General features: G+C 41.6%; 1 protein-coding gene across 2 annotated transcripts; it reads right to left on the reverse strand.

Moving 5' to 3' along the window:
* Positions 1 to 5,165: 5,165 nt before the first annotated feature.
* Positions 5,166 to 13,491, reverse strand: LOC134283977 (vacuolar protein-sorting-associated protein 36-like). 2 transcript variants are annotated; one of them, XM_062845181.1, is made up of 2 exons: positions 13,327 to 13,491; positions 5,166 to 6,424 (listed from the first exon to the last, which is right to left on the reverse strand). In XM_062845181.1, exon 2 carries the CDS (start codon positions 6,305 to 6,307, stop codon positions 5,189 to 5,191), a length of 1,119 nt encoding a protein of 372 aa, XP_062701165.1. In that variant the 5' UTR covers positions 6,308 to 6,424; positions 13,327 to 13,491; the 3' UTR covers positions 5,166 to 5,188. The 2 variants fall into 2 exon arrangements, with proteins under 2 accessions (XP_062701165.1, XP_062701166.1); XM_062845182.1 differs by lacking the exon at positions 13,327 to 13,491 and adding an exon at positions 12,877 to 13,265.
* Between the last annotated feature and the right edge of the window lie 4,565 nt (positions 13,492 to 18,056).

Genomic DNA, 18,056 nt, shown 5'->3' on the forward strand with positions numbered 1-18,056 from the left:
CTAGATCCCTTAACGAAAAAAGTGTGGCATCGATTTCGATTGATACTTTTTTACCTATAATATATGATGACTATTGTGTACTTATTGAAGACATCTTTTCTCGTAGATATCGCCGAAAATTTTGTAATAAAAAAACCTATACCCTTAAATAATACATACTTGCCGAATTTTTGTTTCTTTTTGCCGAGGTCAGCACAATCAAGCAATGTTTTAATGCCGAAAATCAGTATAAAAGTCTCATATTGATTTAAATTGAAGTCAACACTCAGATAGCCCAGTCCGGAAAGTAAAAATATGTGTAGGGTAATTGATCCGATCATGGAGGAGTTAAGCACTGGGTTCATGCTTAAACCACAATTTTATCGCCCCAAACAAACTTTTTACATGGATTGAATTGAAAATAATAAAATCTATCCTTTATCTACGGGAAAATAACGAAATATTGCTACTTTAAGGTTGTTATGAGCATTTTATTCGTTTTTATCTGAAAGAACATTGTGTTCCTAATGTTGCGGTATCACATTGAAATCATATGGGATACCGCAACATTAGGAACACTACCGCAACAATAGGAACGCGGCAGCGAACACATGAGGGAAAATATTTTTTTAAATAGGTTTTGGGGCAAATCTTAAGCAAACAAATGGTGCAATCTCATAATTTAGGCACCATACATCTATTAAAAATACATATTGACTGAAATGTTAGTCGAAAAAGTGCTCAATTGCCATTACCGCAACATTAGGTACTACCACAACGATGGGAACAATTACCCTATACATAAAGACATCGCTCACGCGGATACAATTACATTTTATACATTCTTTTCTCAAATAATTAATTCAATAATCTCAATCTTATAGAGTTACACCAGTTTTTTTTTTCTGAACTGGTCGGTTTTTGCTATTGCATTTTATCTTTCCGCTCTTATAGATGAAACGATCATTTCACTACCCACATCCAAAGAAGCGCTTCAACATACAAGCGACTTCATCGATCAAATCACGCGAGTCGTTGATGCGCACGAAATAGGCGAAAAAGGATGTGAAAACAACATGCGCACCCTCATTGAAAACCTCATGCACTATGGCCTATCAAACATCCCTCTTCTCATCTCATAACTTATCGCATCCGATCGCATCTCACCTTACCCACTATGGTCACAGCCAAAGAGTCTTCTTTCAACCACAGAACTGTACACACCGAAGAACAGAAATATAGTTGTTAAGTAGTTTTTAGTGTACAAACCGCCTTTTCCTCCCCAGTGAAAGCCACAGCCTTTCCGAAGGCTAAGTTCCCCTCCTTCCCATCGAGCTACCGGTCCTGTCTGTTCCTCCAACGGAACAATGGGTCAGTACCGTTTTCAACCGTACTATTTATTTTTTGAATCTTTCTATAATTTTCCCAGATGAACGACGTGGATACACAAAAAAGTGATATATTGTTTTTAAAATTCTTTACGTTCCTTACGCAGAAAAAAAATAAAATATTTTTTCGTTATACTCCTTATGCTATACATTCCATATAACTACGTTTAATGTGTAGACGGGGCAAGATGGGTCACCCTAATTTTTCGGTATGTTTGCATAGTTTTTAAAAATGTTTTATTTTTCATAGAAAGGCTATTATGTGACCTACATTATCGAAGCGACTAGAGCGCTGAAAATTTGTGAACATATTTTTAATATTTTTCTACAAAAAATATAAGTTTTCAAAGTTTTTTATGGCTACCTGAATAAAAATATTCTATTTCTGAGAATAATCTACCGATATGTTTCAACACTTCTTTCATGTAATCTGTACGTATGTGAAGCTTAGATGTATAGAGAAAAAATAGAAGATCTAGTATTTTTTGTTGGAGAAAAATCGAATTTCTGATAGCTGACCCATCTTGCCCCCGTAGAAATGAGGTGGGGCAAGATGGGTCATATTTTGACAATTGTTTGTCAAGAAGCAGGTTTCAAACTGTATGACCTTTCTATACCCTTATATCATAGCTGACTAGTGTATCTGGAAGTCGTGATAGAAAACAGAGAAATGCTATTTATATTCAGAATGTTATAGGGATCCATTTCTTAGGTGACCCATCCTGCCCCCACTTACCATATGAGGTACACCGGGGCAAGTTGAAACGGGTGGGGCAAGATGAAACACGAAGTTTTGAAATAGATTCCAATACAATTTGGAAATTTATCCTTCACTAAAAGATTGTTTGAATCAAAAACTATGTGTTATGGCGATCAAACTGTTTATCATCATTAGAAAACAGCATGTTAACCCGCTGTTTCATCTTGCCCCACCCGTTTCAACTTGCCCCGGTGTACCTTGTATATTTAGTAAGAAGAAAATATTTAAATAATTCTGCTTTCAAAAGCTTATGCTCATGAAGAAACTTTTGTCGCTGCTCTACTCGAAAAAGTTTCATTGCTGCTGCTTGATTCACTTCTGCCGATTTGATTCGCGCTATTCTGTACAATGCATTTTAGATTTCTTCGATTGCGCTGTTACCTTTTTCACAAGTTGGGAAAAAAGTTTGAATATAATTAGCAAACGTAAACAAAACAACTTGCACCACAACAAAGTCACACAAAGAGTTTGAACATCTAGCTTTGTGGCAAGTGTTGGAAGCTGTTGTAAACAAAACAAACAGCGTTGCCGAATCGACATATGTAACTTCCGCTCATCTCTATGTAGAGGATTTCTAGCTGTCACATACTCGTGTCGCATCCCGATTGGATCTGTACATGATATTGCTGCTAGGGCATTCAAGGGCGTTGATCGGGCTTACCAGTAGCTCTCCTATGGGATACGTTGTTGGCGGTAACTAGTTTTTTTCCTAAAGCTTTGTGAATGTGTGCCACAGTAGATGGATGAGCTTCTTTCCTAATACTGGACAACACTTCCAGCATATTCGTGCTCTCCACTACCTTTTTCTGATGCTCTCTAGCATGTGGTCAGAAACTGAAGTAGCGATTTTAAAAGTAGCGAAAAAAAAATCAGGGAAACAGATTCGTGAATATCCCAAGGATTTTCGTCGGAGTGCCTTCTTGAATCTCTGCAGGATTTCCTCTATGAATTCCTGCGGAAATTCCGTCTAAGGTCTAAGTTTTTCCAAAAGTTTGTCCGGGAATTCATTCAGAGTTTTATTTGGGATTTCTCCAGGACTTCTTTCAGGAATTCCCTCAGAAGTGTGCTTATAAATCGCTTTCTTCCCAAAAATTTCTGCGGGAAATCCCATAGGACTTTCTTTGGGCATTCCTCCAGGACTTAAGGAAATCTTCAAGGATTTTCCTCAGGAATTGATCAGAAACCCGATGCATTGTTCCAGAAAATTCTTGATAATATTTACAATAGTTTTTTTTGGGAATTTCCCTAGAAATTCTTTTGGGCATCGCTCTAGGAATCCCTATTGTTTAGAAATCGGGAGTTCTTGAGTTCTTATGAGTTTATTTGGGCTCTCCACAAGTTTTTTTTCTCCAGGTGCTCCTTTGGCAATTTCTGCAAGAATTCTTTACGGAATACCTCCGGATATTCGTCAAGAATTCTTGCAATAGTCTCACGAAGGAATGTGTCCAGAAAATCTTTGGGGAATCCGATCCCTTTCAGGATTTCTTCCGGGATATTTTTAGGAAATCATATATAAGAGTTCCGTCAATTTTTATTTTCCAAGAGTCCTTCCTTTAAGAATTCTTTCGGGATTGCCTGAGGTATTTCATTCGGAAATTGGAGATTCCTCAAGTAATTCCATCGAAAATTTCAAGAAAAGTTTCTTCTGGAATTCTTTTATTCGAACTCTCCCCAAAAAGTTCTTTTGGGCATTTCTTCATGAGTTCCTTTGAGAATTCCTCCAGGAGTAATTTTGAGAATTCGTCCCCCAGCTCCCAAGGGAATTCCTCCACGAATTCTTTAAGAAAATCTTCTTGTTAAGTTTCTTCGCAATTTCTTGCAGTACTGTCTTGGCGATATTCTTCCAAAACTGCTTTGAGGAAATTCTTTCTGGAATCCTTTCAGGATTTCAGGTATCCTTGCATTGTTGCTTTGGGAGTCAGCAGTTCCCTCGGAAACTTCTCCAAGAGCTCCTTTGGGAATTACTCAAGGAGTTTGTTTTTGGAATCCTCCCAGAACTTGATTTGGATTATTTCCAGAATTCAGAATTTATTCTATCAGGAATTCCTCCAAGAGTTTCCGATGGAACTCCTGAAGAAAATCCCGAAAGAAGTTTTAGATTGCCGATGGAACTCCTGTAGGAATGTCTGATGGCACAACTGGAAAAATTTCTGACGGAACTCGTAGAGGAATCGTCGATGGAGCTTCTTGAAGAGTTACCGATAGAGACGAACCAGCCAAGGGCTGAAAGTCTCTTTAATAAAGACAAATCAATCAATCAAGAGTTATCGATGGAACTTCGGGAGGAATCCATGCTAGAGCTCCAGGAGAAATGTCTGAAGGGACTCCTTTAAATTCGCGATGGTACTCATGAAGGAATTCCTGATAAAACTTCTAGGGAAATTCCCGAAGGAAGACTTCTGATGAATTTTCTGAAGGGATTTCTGATGGATTTCCTGGAGGAATTGCCAATGGAAGTCCTTGATAAATTTTCGATGAAACTCCTGCAGGAAACCCTGATGGAACTCCAGGAGGAATCACTGAAGGATCTCCTGGATAACTTCCCGAAGGAACTCCTGAATAAATTTCCATCCACAGTGAAAAATGCCAGCGAAAAATTCACGAGCACTATACAGCAAACCCAGCATTTAGAAGGTTTGTTTCACGAACGCCGGGAAGCAACCCTGCAAAGATTGTGTTCGCAAGAGATCCGTCGATCAGTTCAAGATCGATTTGGCGAATGTCCAGAAGTTGGCGGGAAGCAACCACTACTGGAATAGACTAGAAAACTATCGATCCCTATCTTAGGTAGGGTACTAGTGCCATCAGTAAACTCACGTTCTCATATTCATCCTATTCGAAAACAAGCGATTACGACACTGATTGATTCTGTTCTTTTTGTTTTTATGCGTGCTCACTTCCAACAAAAAATACAAAAATAAGAAACAAAACAAACAGCCCTTCAATCCTTTGTTTTTCGTATGATGAAAATGGGAGCCACATGCTTACTAAGGGAACCAACACCGTAGTTAAAAATATTTGAGAATGAAATGGAACAGGTATGAAAAAATCGTAAATAAACTTACACTCTGGGCAGCAGATACGGCTCGGCTCCTTTCCGGTGGAAAATGTTATCAACGAAGACTCCATTTTTGCTCAAACACGACAGATAGAACTCCCCGTCGGTGTGATCGTGGTGCAGCAGCAGATGCTTCCGCGACACAAAGCTGTTGCGGCCCACGTGGAAATCCACCTGCGCCCGCGATGAATTCCGCCCGATCTCGATCAGGTCCTCCGAGATGAGCAGGATGTTGTCCTTGCTGATCAACCGAGCGATAAAGTTGCTCTGGTTGATGTTGGCCAACGAGATCGGTTGGGGCGCCGAGGGCTGAGAAGCGGGTGTGATGCGAGAACTGAGCGAATCGGTCGTACCGGAAACGGTCGGAGATTGGGAGGGCGACAGGGACCGCGACCGGGACGGCGGACTTGGCGAGCGTCTCTGCTGATAGGACAGCTGATGACCACCAAGGCCATCGTGCTGCTGCTGATGATGAATCAGCTGCTTTCGCAGCTGGTTCTGCTGCTGTTGCTGGTAGAGCGCTTCGATAATACTTTGCTCCTGCTCTTCGATGGATTCTCCGCCAGGGCCCTGCTGGTGGATGACCAGTTTTCTCCTGGGATCATCATGATCCTCATCTTCGCTCGGATAGCCAGATCCATTCTCGTGCTGGACATTGTCCATTCGCATCCGCTTGCCCTTGGCGATTTGCGACTGTTGTTCCTGGTGTAACCGATTCTGATGAGCCTGCTGGCAGAGGGCCTCTATCACGCTCTGTTCCTGTTGCTCAATGGTTGGCTGGGTTTCCACCACCTGCTGGTGCTCGATGACCACATTCACCGGGTGATTGGGATCACTGACCGGATCGTACTCGATGATCTGCTGCGGGTGATGATGGTGAGTGCTGTAGTCCAACCCGGTCCCGGATGCCGTCGAGAGGTCTGCCGGGACGGTTTCGACCATTTTCAATGTGCCGCCACCTTTTGGAGGGCCATGCGATTGGCCGTGGGCAGCCGCCTGATGGTGATAGTACACCTGGAATTGGGAGGACTGCGGAGGCGGCGGGGGCGACGACGACGACTGCATTGGCTCGTGCTTCAACACGTGCTGCGGCAGGTGGTGGAAATTGTTGTTGTCGGTCATTGTAGTGTAGTCGCTAGGGGCTGTTGCTACTGAGGCCGAGCATTTAGCAGAACGATTACACGCGGTGTCACGTAGAAACGGATCGATGATGATTCAGGGTGCAACCTGGATCAAATTCTGTGGAATAGAAGATTAAATAAAAATTAATAAGGAGGCTTTGAAAGCATGGACTTCGTCTTGTAATATATGTGTTATTGAAATATTTTCTAAATTGGGCGGCCAATTAAATCGATTGACTTTTCATCCCCAGGAAAACTGCCGTGTACAGCATAGTTGTCCCATGTCAATAGTGATTCTCATAAAACATGGGAACACTATGCTTCACACGCACACGGTAGTAAGCGTGGGACATAATACGAAGTATACAATAGACCATTTGTAGGGTTCTACATTACTTTTCTGTTACATTGGAGCCTAACGTGGAGCGCTATTGAATTTGTAGGGTTCAACATTGTTTTTTTTATACAAGGTATCACGATTTTTACGAATCACTTAATTAGAGCGACATTTGGAATTCCGATCGGTCATGGAACTTTTTCAGTTGCCTAGTTTTTCGCTACCACAATTAGCTCTTCGTTAGTTACCCTGATTTATTCGTTATGGAAATCCTGGTCGGTGTCAGGTGCCATTTTCATCTTCTCCGGTTACCTGTAGGGCGGTACCTACAGCAGGACCTTTAATCTAAGACATAGCTACTTTGTGCGCGTTACCCCATGTATTCTCGTTGACTTTACGCAAAGATCGTCAAGACAGGCTTTCTTGCTAAGCCTGATTGCTTTGGCTTGGAAGCACTGTGCACTTATTTATAGTTCTTAAGGGCGGACGGGACGGTCGAGGAAATATCCGCCATTGCTCTGTTGCTACTAAGATGGTAATCTCAGATTCTACTTCATATAATGGAACAAAAATCTATCATTGTGTATGCTCACTTGCAGTGCATATGCTGATTGTTTTTCAGCCTCATCTGTGCGATAGAAATCGAGATTACCATCTTCAAAATCGCGAGGCAAATTGTTAGAAAGAGAGGGAAGATAGGAAAAATAACACAGCGTCCCGATTCACCTTAACAGACCAGGGTTGCAGAAAGTTACATCTATGATGTAGGGTGGGGCGGGGCAAGATGGGTCACCTAAGGATGGATCACCATAACTTTGTAAATTCAAATTGTATTAGTTTGTATTCGTCCGCTATTCTTCAATACACTAGTTAGCTATGCTAAAAGTCGATAAAAAGTTTATTAAATACAAATGATGTTAAACAAGCAGTTTTAAAAAGTGATCGATTTTGCGCCGTGAAAAAAGTGCGGGGCAAGATGGGTCACCTTTTAAGTAATTCACATTTTCTCTACGAAAAACGTCAAAATATAAGATTTGTTCCGCATTCATATGTGCTCCATATCCATACTGAGTAAACAAGAGCTACTAGTAAACATTTTATAAATTTATTTGGAATATAAAAAACTTTACGTTTTGAGCGGTCCTAAGACGACTTGAAAATCGATGTTTTCACAAAAAAATTATCATAATTTTATGTTATAATTTTGAGCGTTCATTCCGCTTGATTGAAGTCATTTATGAGATAATCTTGTAATAAAAAATAAATAACATTTGAATGCTCCAAAAATACGTTCAAAATTGAAGGTGACCCATCTTGCCCCGCGGCCGTTTATATGGAGATTATATGGAATGTATCGCATAAGAAAAATGGCTAAAAACCATTTTATTTTTTATTTCTAATGAGAGTGAATAATTTTTCAATCAATGCCCTAAACTTTTGTATATTCATGTTGGTCATCTAACAAAATTATTACCATAATCAAAACATGAATAATGCGCCCAAAAATGGCACTGACCCATCTTGCCCGCGACCCATCTTGCCCCGCCCCACCCTATATATTGCCAGAGCTTCAAGTAGGCTTGTGTTTGTTAGTCGACTACCCCACTCGACCGCTCAAGCGTTGAATTCGCCGGCTATGATAACTGATCTTCGATAGCTTAACTCCTCTGTCCATTGTCCAAAATCTGGTTGAACTGCTCTATCATTCGTCTTGAGGGTGCGTTGCAACTACAAACAATATTCCCATGATTTTAACAACCACAAAACCTGCATCTGCGCTGTACTCCTTTTCGCACGGAGCATTTTACTACTGTCCACATTGCTACGGTCTTGGCCCAGCCTGCTGTCCAGTTTTCACCTCTTTGGGGGATTTGGCATGGCATCGAAATAAGAGCAACATCACACTTTAGTTTTGCAACGGCTTGTTGCAGCAACAGTTGAATTCTATCACAGAGATAGACATTGATTTGAATCAAGGTTGCGACCATTCATTTGCAAAGATTTACATTCATTTGCTATTATCTCAGTTCAGAAGCATGCTATTGAAAAACAATGTATGGATGAATTTAACCTTGTAGTTTTATCTGAAAGTTTGCCGAATAACATTGGGGTCGCACACGCATACCAAAGTCGTGAGCGAGCTGTGAAGGCAACTTTTCACAGCGTGAATGAAATTTACATTCACCGCGTGGAGAGTTGCCTTCACAGCTCGCTCACGATTTTGGTATACGTTTGCGACCCCAATGTTATTCGGTAAACTTTCAGATAAAACTACAAGGTTAAATTCATCCATACATTGTTTTTCGATAGCATGCTTCTGAACTGAGATAATAGCAAATGAATGTAAATCTTTGCAAATGAATGGTCGCAACCTTGATTTGAATTACCTCCTCTGGGACTTGGTGCACTCGCTTGTTCAAAGGCCGGACATGTCGTGTGATTTCTGTTTATCTGGTTCTGAAAGTAGCTCCTCAGTATTCTGCAGAGATTCTTAGGAACCCAGATTCGGTGTAGAGATCTAGCTTTTGCTTCCCAACTAGCGCTGTTGAATACATTTTTCACGTCTAGAGTAATGACTGCACAATAGTGATTCCCTTTTATCTTTTGCTTCATGGCTGCTTGCACAACTAGCCGGATAGCGTCAACTGTAGATCTACTTCTTCGGAACCCGAACTGCATCCTCGATAGTCCGTTCTCACCTTCTGTGTAATTCCCGAGTCTGTTGGAGATCACCTTCTCCAGAAGTCACCGATGGATCTCCGGGTGACTTGCCCGACTTCTTCGAAAGCAGAATCAATTTCTACCGCTTCCAACGATCGGGGAAGCTTCCGTCGTCGATACACTTCTGCAATGGAGTTCGAAACATATCCGGGTTTTGTTGGATTGCTGTTTTCAGAACCATGTTGGAGGTGCCATCTAGTCCTGGCGCTTCTTGGCTTTTAAACTTTTAGCTATCGTGATGAGCTCGTGGCTACGGGATTCCTCTATACCAAATATCAGTGGCGACCAAAAGGGCCGCTCCTGCCGCCCTAAACACAGGTCTGCGCACTTCCCTTTCCTCATCAGTGTGGGCCTTTTGCATTCTCTTCCTTGCTCGACGACAGTTCCGACGGAGTTCGGCGATTCTTCCATTCCACCAGTAGATTGGACGGCGGACGTGCCGCGGCTGTATTTTTCTCGGCATAGTTGCATCGCAAGCTCGAACGAGAACCGAAACCAGTTCATCCGGACTCTGCGGACACCTCCTTATCGAAAGCATTTGTCCTCCACTTCCGCTCTTTGGAAATATTCACACGCAACTCCGACTGTACCCGTTCTCCTCTAGACGATATCAGATCGCTTGGTGATCACTATGGGTAGGGTAGATAGGTAGGTTCACAAACTCTCAAATTCGTGCTTTTCATCCGGATCCGCGATCACTACGTCATATTTTGCTTTCCTCGTGAATTGCACGGTAATTGCTGCATGATATCACAGTGATTGAAGTTTAAACGCTAGACACTTTGGGCCACCAGTGCAGTGATCTGCGCCCCTCCATTCACAAATGGTACACTTTGGTGGCTTCTTACAGTCTTGTGCTTTGTGACCATCATCTCCGCATCTCCTGCACAGTTTCGATCTATTCGGTCCCTGGCAGTTTCGTGCCAGCTGTCCTAACTCATGGCACCCGAAGCATATCTGAGAAACATGTAGTAAGTAAACGAAAAACCCAACTTTCACTTTGCCAACTCGCAGTGCCTTGTTGGCAGCATCCACCGGAAGCTTGATAACCGCAACCTGCGTCTTGGATGGTCCCGCAGTCGGACCGACATTTCCACGTCTCCTATCTCCATCTGCTCGTTTATTGCAGTTTCTACTTCTTCCGCCATAGTGATCTCGTCTAGGTCGACGCATTGAAGAGCCACTTGTGGCGTCACAGCTCGGACCTTCGCAGTGTCTCCCACGACCTTCTCTGTAAGCTCTTTATACGAAGAGCTCCTGTTTTTCGAGTCCTTTTTCAGCTCGAAGATAATTTCTCCAGACCGTGTACGCCTGAGTTTTTGTACGCCCGCACCGAAGTCCTTCAGGTACGTAGAACCTCAAGGTAGCCTTCTTCGTTGGTCTTCATTACAATTGCTTCACCCTTCTTCTTGACGCTTCTCTTAACAGATTTCGGTCTTTCGCCTGCGTTCATCTGCTTTATCTTGCCTTTGCTAATGCTTCTGTTGTACACTGTGGTTATGTTCGTGTACCGTGCTTCTGTTGCTGTTCTGCTTCTTCTGTTTGCTGAGGTGGATACTTCATCAATCCTCCTCTGGCAAACGGATTCGCCACCTTTCCGCTATTATTTTCGTTTTCTCCTTCCATGATGTTGGGTCCCTCCTCCGAGCCGTTATCTCCATCTGCTGTACGTAGTTGCTTTCGTGGTCTCTTGGTTGTCTATGAATCAGGGAGGCCAAACGAGGGATGAACACGTACCTTCATGGAATGCTTGTCCAGAACCAGATCAGCGTAAGTTGGGAATGTTACATCCGAGCCTAGTACCCATCAAAATTGATGGACAGATGAAGAACGTATCAGGAGGCCTGCCAAGATTGTACCGAGACGGAGGCAGACGCATCATTAGCCCACTCGCCGGTTCAAGTAGGTGTCACCCTTCTATACTCAGGGAGCAGAATGGCACGAATGCCAGCCCATCGTCATCATCCGATCCGTGATCCGTAGTCCGTTGTCGTTTGCGTTGACCAGTATGCCATAATCGGGATGTTACTGGCATCGATCCTGATGTGTCGGTTGGCACTCTGGGTGTTTCGGCTAAGGCACTTTGGAAGCGGTACCAGGTCGCTTGTGCGGAGTTGCTTGCAGATGTGTGGCTTTTTATAGGGAACCAACAGAACCCACAACTCGAACCCCGCCACATTCTAGGCATACTCTGCTTGAGCAGTCTGGAAACCAGAAACTCGGTCACTCCCTGAAGGATGAGCCAAAATTGGTAATCCACACGGGTGTGTGAACTTTTTTCGCTTAGGAAAGATTCTCAAGCTTGTGTGTATGTGCGTGCGATGACGAAGTTCTTTTTCTTAGCGTAACGTCCCAACTGAGACACAGCCAGCTTCTATTTATATAAAATAAACATGTTAGCCTAAAATTCAATTACGTTGAAACATTTGCAAATTTGTTAATTTTACTAACAGCACCCAAATAGTTATTCAAAACTAACAGTTCAGTAATCAAAAATATGTGTTATAAAGGGATAGGCAGGGAACAACATTGATAAATATAGAATCAATATTGTTGCCGAAAATACTTTTCCATACCTGTGACTGAGCACTGAGATAATGAGTGCAAAACAAGTATGGCTTCCCATCACATGGGTCGTAGCCAACTATGATGAATGAGATTATGCTCTTTTAAGAGGCTTAATAGTACACTCTAGAGTACGCATAACTACTCCCGTTCCGTCCATCTCGTACGCTACGAGAACAATCATTCAAGGGAGTAAAGCCAAGTTTACGCTGGCTGCAGATTGGCAGTCGTCAATGATTGGTATGTGCCCGCCTGAGCACACAATAAATTTATAGTACCCGCGCACATATCACACACCAAACCGAACCGAATGGTCTAGCGTGACCTGATAACGAGTTATACTATACTCGGCACATTGATTGCGGGCACCAGAACAATACTATACAAATAATCTACTGAGCGACGATGAGATGTTATTAAACAAACACATCGTCGCTGCCTGCAAATAATAACGAAATGAGAGCTCCCTTTTCAAGAATGACGCAAGAAAAATAATTTTCTGTTGAACTTTTACTTTTGTTTTGCTCGCAACTTGTTTATAATGAAACTAGTTTATTTTTTCACTTATTTCGAAAGATAAGTCTTGACGACTATATTGTGCCTAGTAGGCATTGCCTACACCTGATCTAAAAATAGACTGTATGTTGCCAACATTTGTGGACCAAAATAAATACTGATTCTACGCACGTAATACTTTTCAATTCAAATGATGTGCAGCAGCCAAAGGAAAAATAATTTCAATAAATCAATAAACAATCGCGTAGGTAATCCAATAAAGGCACCCCGGAAAACTACTCTCTTGCACCCGAAAGCTTTTGTTTACACTTTTCACTTCCGCAGAGGTCACTTTGACAGCTGGTACCGTTCCACACCCGGAGGCGATGACCAAAGCACACCATTTTCCAGACCCCCATGAGATTAGCGAGCGACGAAGTAGGTTGCCTTACCTATTTTCCAGGGAATCCAGTCGAAATCGATAAAACTTTTCCCTACACTGTACACAAGAACCACGTTTTTCCTCAGTTGACAACACTCTTTATAGGCCTGTCTGCAGGCTTGACTCTGCTCGCTGGCTGGCTGATGGTGAAAATTGCACAAGCAAAAGAGCAAGAAAAAGGTTAGGGATTGGAACGCAGCGCAGTCGGGCTGCTCTGCTGCGACTCTTGACTGCAAACAAAAACACGCCACCGCCCGACGAACGAACGAAACACCATCCCATCACCGCAGTCAGTGCGGGCCGCAGCAAAGCACGCAGTACGCGGAACGTCTGTGTGTGTATTTACTTTGTTTACAATCCGCATTGATCGATGACGGGCGCCCTTGCCGTGCCCTAGCAACCCGTTTTTCACCGTAAAATCCGGCACCGATCCGACGAAACTTGGCCGGAAAGTACTCACCGAATGTTCAGCGACGCAGCAAGATACCACCCGGATGAGCTGGAACCAATTTTTCGGGGATTTTCGCGAAAAATGCAATCACACTCTGTTCCGAAATACGCGAACAACACACCAGCAGACGACGGACGGGAAGGAAAAGAAAAACAAGCACGCGAGCAGCACTGACGTCTTTTCTGGGCGGTGGTGAAAAACGGACCGACAGCCTTTCGGGCGTGCGCTGTCAAACAGACAGGCAGCACGAAATCATGGTGACAGCATTGAAATTCACCACAAATTAGTCCAGTAAAATTGGTTGAATACACTGAAATAATTCTAAGGGTCTGTGTCAATTGGGTTCTTTAGGGGTATCAGGATTATCTCATAATCGGATTCTCCGCCCAAAAATAAGTCGAAATCCAAAATTTCATATTTTTTGGAGTCCGGGAACTATTTTTAAAATCCATTTAAAGTTTGTATGGGGAATTTTTTTTGTTCGGGTCGAACTGTCACTTTATCGATTGAACTGTCATTCTAGCCACGAAAATTAAAACGGTTTTGTTAATTTAACCATCAAAACAAAGGTATTGGAATCCAATAAAATCACGTTATACTCAGAAAAATAAGCTCTTTCGATTGAGCTATAGAAAAAAGCAATATTTTATTCACTAAACAACCCAATTGGCGAATTAAAATTAATTTTCACTTAAACTTGACAGTTCGATAATTATTTCCTTAGGAAAACTGTCAAGTTTAAGTATTTAACTGTCAAATTTAAGTAAAAATTAATTTTAAATCGCCAATTGGCACAGACCCTAAGAGCTTATTTTATCAGACACTATACACACAGAGAACAGACATCCAGGCTAGAACAAATTTCATTCGGAAAGTTGTGTAAGGATTTGAATCTTTACTTGAGTATGGTTGCAAACCAATACACGATGACAACACTAACGCCACCAAACACCATATTGCCACAGTCAGTGGTGAAATGAAACATTTCAAGTGGTGAATTAAATTAGTATGGGAAATTAACCGATTGCAGCGCCACGCTATTGCCACTTGTGTTGCCGATTTCAAATGGCCGTTAAATTCCTTACACAGTTTCGGAACTGGACTTGGATGTCTGTTCTCTGTGCTATACACATACCACAGAGAACAGACATCCAAGTCCAGTTCCAAAACTGTGTAAGGAATTTAACGGCCATTTGAAATCGGCAACACAAGTGGCAACATCGTGGCGCTGCAATCGGTTAGTTTCCCATACTAATTTAACTCACCACTTGAAATGTTTCAATTCACCACTGACTGTGGCAATATGGTGTTTGGTGGCGTTAGTGTTGCCATCGTGTATTGGTTTGCAACTCTACTCAAGTAAAGATTCAAATCCTTACACAACTTTCCGAATGAAATTTGTTCTAGCCTGGATGTCTGTTCTCTGTGCACATACATTGTACCCCTAGTCTGACACGTTCACTTCCAATGAATCATTATACGTATCATACCATAAACAGTTGCAAATGAAAAGCCTTCTAATAAAACTCAATGACACTTGCGCATATCGGAGTTATATGCACATAACACGATCGATACATTGGGCCTGATTACGAGTATCACTTCACGGTGAAAACAAAAAAGTGACACCGGTAATAAGGACGGTGAAAGTGATTCCCATTTGATTAACCCACAACTTTTTCACCGTGGATTCGCAATGTGTCACCGTGATCGATTTTCACCGTGAGGTGATACTCATAATAAGGGCCATTAGCTATGCATATAACTGGCCGGGTGGAAAAGCAACATTGGCAGATAAAGTGGAATACGTTTTGCATAATTTCGCAATTCCAGTAAGTGAGCATCGTGGTCGTGCGGCTAGCGGCGTCGGTCATTCAGACGTTGTGAGTTCGACTCCCGCTCCAGCCTAAGGAAACTTTTTTTCAAAATGTGAAGGATATTATTGGAGTTGCACATACATTGGCGCACCTAGCCCACATGATAGAAGCAAAATGCAAGACATATAACAATATGATAGCGATCTGAGAGTCATACCACATGCGTCGCATATAACTCTCACATCCCATTTTCAACCCAAGATTAGATTCATATGATGTTCCAATAGTGCAGTAATATTAGGACTGACATATAACTGTGATCGGGAGAGTTGGCTCAGTGTAGAGATAAGTGACATTTCAACACACGAACACTAGCGCGAATAGAGCTTGCTGACGTTTATTCACCTCTCTCTTTCAAGCATGCAGGCGGGATAGGATTTGTTTTCATCGGGAAACTTTTCATGATGACAACAAATCCTATTCCGCCTGCATGTTTGAAAGAGAAAGGTGAATAATCGTCAGCAAGCTCTATTTTTCCTCACACAAAAATGCACTCTAGTTCAAAGGCTATTCAAATTGCATATGAAAATATTATTGCGCGCAAACCCCAAAATTTTATTCCCACCTTTGGGTTTCCGCGCCGAAGACCCAGCGCCAGATTCGGCGACAAAGAAAACTGACAGCAGTCGCCGGGCAGTTGGCAATCCTGATATTTGACGGCGGTCGCCCGTTAGTCATGGGAGTGGATTGTTGTCACGCAAATAGAGCTTTTCGCTGAAAATGCTTGTGTATTGAGGTCTTGTTGACAGATTTTCTGCTGTGTTAGTGTGAAATTCAGTGATTTCCTGTATCGCGTAAGCCTTCGCTGGAAGGAAACGTCATGTTGCTCAGCGAAGTAAGGAAAATTTTCAGTGAAAAAAGCAATACCCAATCAAATTGGGTAAAACGGCTAAATAATTATAAAACTAACGTCCGGGGTAAGAGTGCAAATGTTTTCCTCGCAGTTTCACAACTACATCTACAAAAAAGCCACGCATACATTTAAACGTGATTACCATACTATTGGGTTTTTAGCGGTGTTTGATCTGCATGTTAAACTGAGCCGAAAATCAAAAGGTTTATAAATTTTGGAGCCGGGGAACCTATTACAAATCAGTTTGAAGTTTGTATGGGAGCGATTTGTCGAATCACCTCGTCGCATTTTGTTCTGAGCGGAGCTGTGAAAGAGTTGCCCATGGGTTGCAGTTGTCAAAAGGAGATTTCAAAAAATCTCCTTGAAATTGATTTGAAACAAAAATAAAGTTCTAAAAATCGGAAAAAAGTGGGCTGGAAAAAGGTGTTCTTTTGTAAAAAATCAAAATATCAACACCATTTTCAAAATTTAAAAACCCAATAGTCCATTTTACGAGCCGATTTTATGAATGAAATTTTGACAGGAGGTAGCGTCCTAACCCGTGAAAATCAATAACATCATCAACATTGTTGTCACTTCGTAAAATGGCTCATTGACAAAAAAAAACTGTTTCTTTACGTCATTGTGTCATTGTTTCAAAAATCTTATAAATCTTTTTTATTGCGAAAATCTTTGATATATGATCACCGACGTATGTAGGCCAAAACGGGAAAAAATCTATGTATCTAAGTAAATCTGTGTATTTATTGTCGTCGCGGTTGAAACCCGAAGTTTGATGGGAGGAATCCTGAATATTATTTTGGGTAGATTCTCGAGGAAATCTTTCAAGAATGGAGCACGTTCGGTGTAGTACTAGATTTGTAGTAATGAGCTGAATTTTAGTATGGTGAGAAGGTCAATAGGAAGCAATCAGTGAAGTACTAGATTGAAAGTAGTGAGCTGGATTTTTGTATGGTGAGATGATCAGTTCTCCATTTCTGCAATGAAATGGTGCAAACAACGTGGGTTATATGGTTTCTTGCCTAATTTAATGCTGTTTGAGCAAAAGTTTGGGAAACTGTGTTGTTGTATTATTTATTTCTTGCAACTTCAACAACACAGTTACCCAAACTTTTGCTCAAACAGCATCAAATTAGGCAAGAAACCATATAACCCACGTTGTTTGCACCATTTCATTGCAGAAATTGAGAACTGATCATCTCACCATACAAAAACCCAGCTCACTACTTTCAATCTAGTACTTCACTGATTGCTTCCTATTCTCCGTTTCTGCAATGAAATGGCGCAAAAAGCGTGGGCATTATGATTCCTTGCCTAATGAGCCATTTTACGAAATGACAAGAATGTTGATGATGATATTGGTTTTCACGGGTTATTGGACGCTACCTCCTGTCAAAATTCATTCATAAAATCGGCTCGTAAAATGGACTATTTGATGCTGTTTGAGCAAAACTTTGGATAACTATGTTGTTTATGTTGCAAGAAACGGAGAAAACAACAACACTGTTGCCCAAAGTTTTGCTCAAACAGCATAAAATTAGGCAAAGAATCATAATACCCACGCTTTTTGCGCCATTTCATTGCAGAAACGGAGAATTGACCTTCTCACCATACTAAAATTCAGCTCATTACCCGCATAGAAAAATACAATTCATGGTATCGTGCATATTATACAATGTTTATTGGTGGAATGATTATTATACAAGGAATCATCGTGTTATGATAAAATTATCAGGGCAGGAAAAATACAATTATTCAGGGCTGTTCAAGTATCATTAAACGTATGATAATGATACATTAAATAATATATTAATAATTTTGAATAATAAGATTTTGCATAAAATAAAATACAAATACTATATTTTCGGCTAGTTTTCCGCTGTATACAGCAAATGTATAATGTGTTCACTCTGGGTTATGCTTGGGTCTGTCTTTCTACCTTATTAGGCACCGTCACTCGTCATTATTTAACATAAAAAAATACACTGTTGGGACAATCTTTACCGGAA

Source organism: Aedes albopictus, chromosome 1, assembly GCF_035046485.1.
Source record: "Aedes albopictus strain Foshan chromosome 1, AalbF5, whole genome shotgun sequence".
NCBI lineage: Eukaryota > Metazoa > Arthropoda > Insecta > Diptera > Culicidae > Aedes > Aedes albopictus.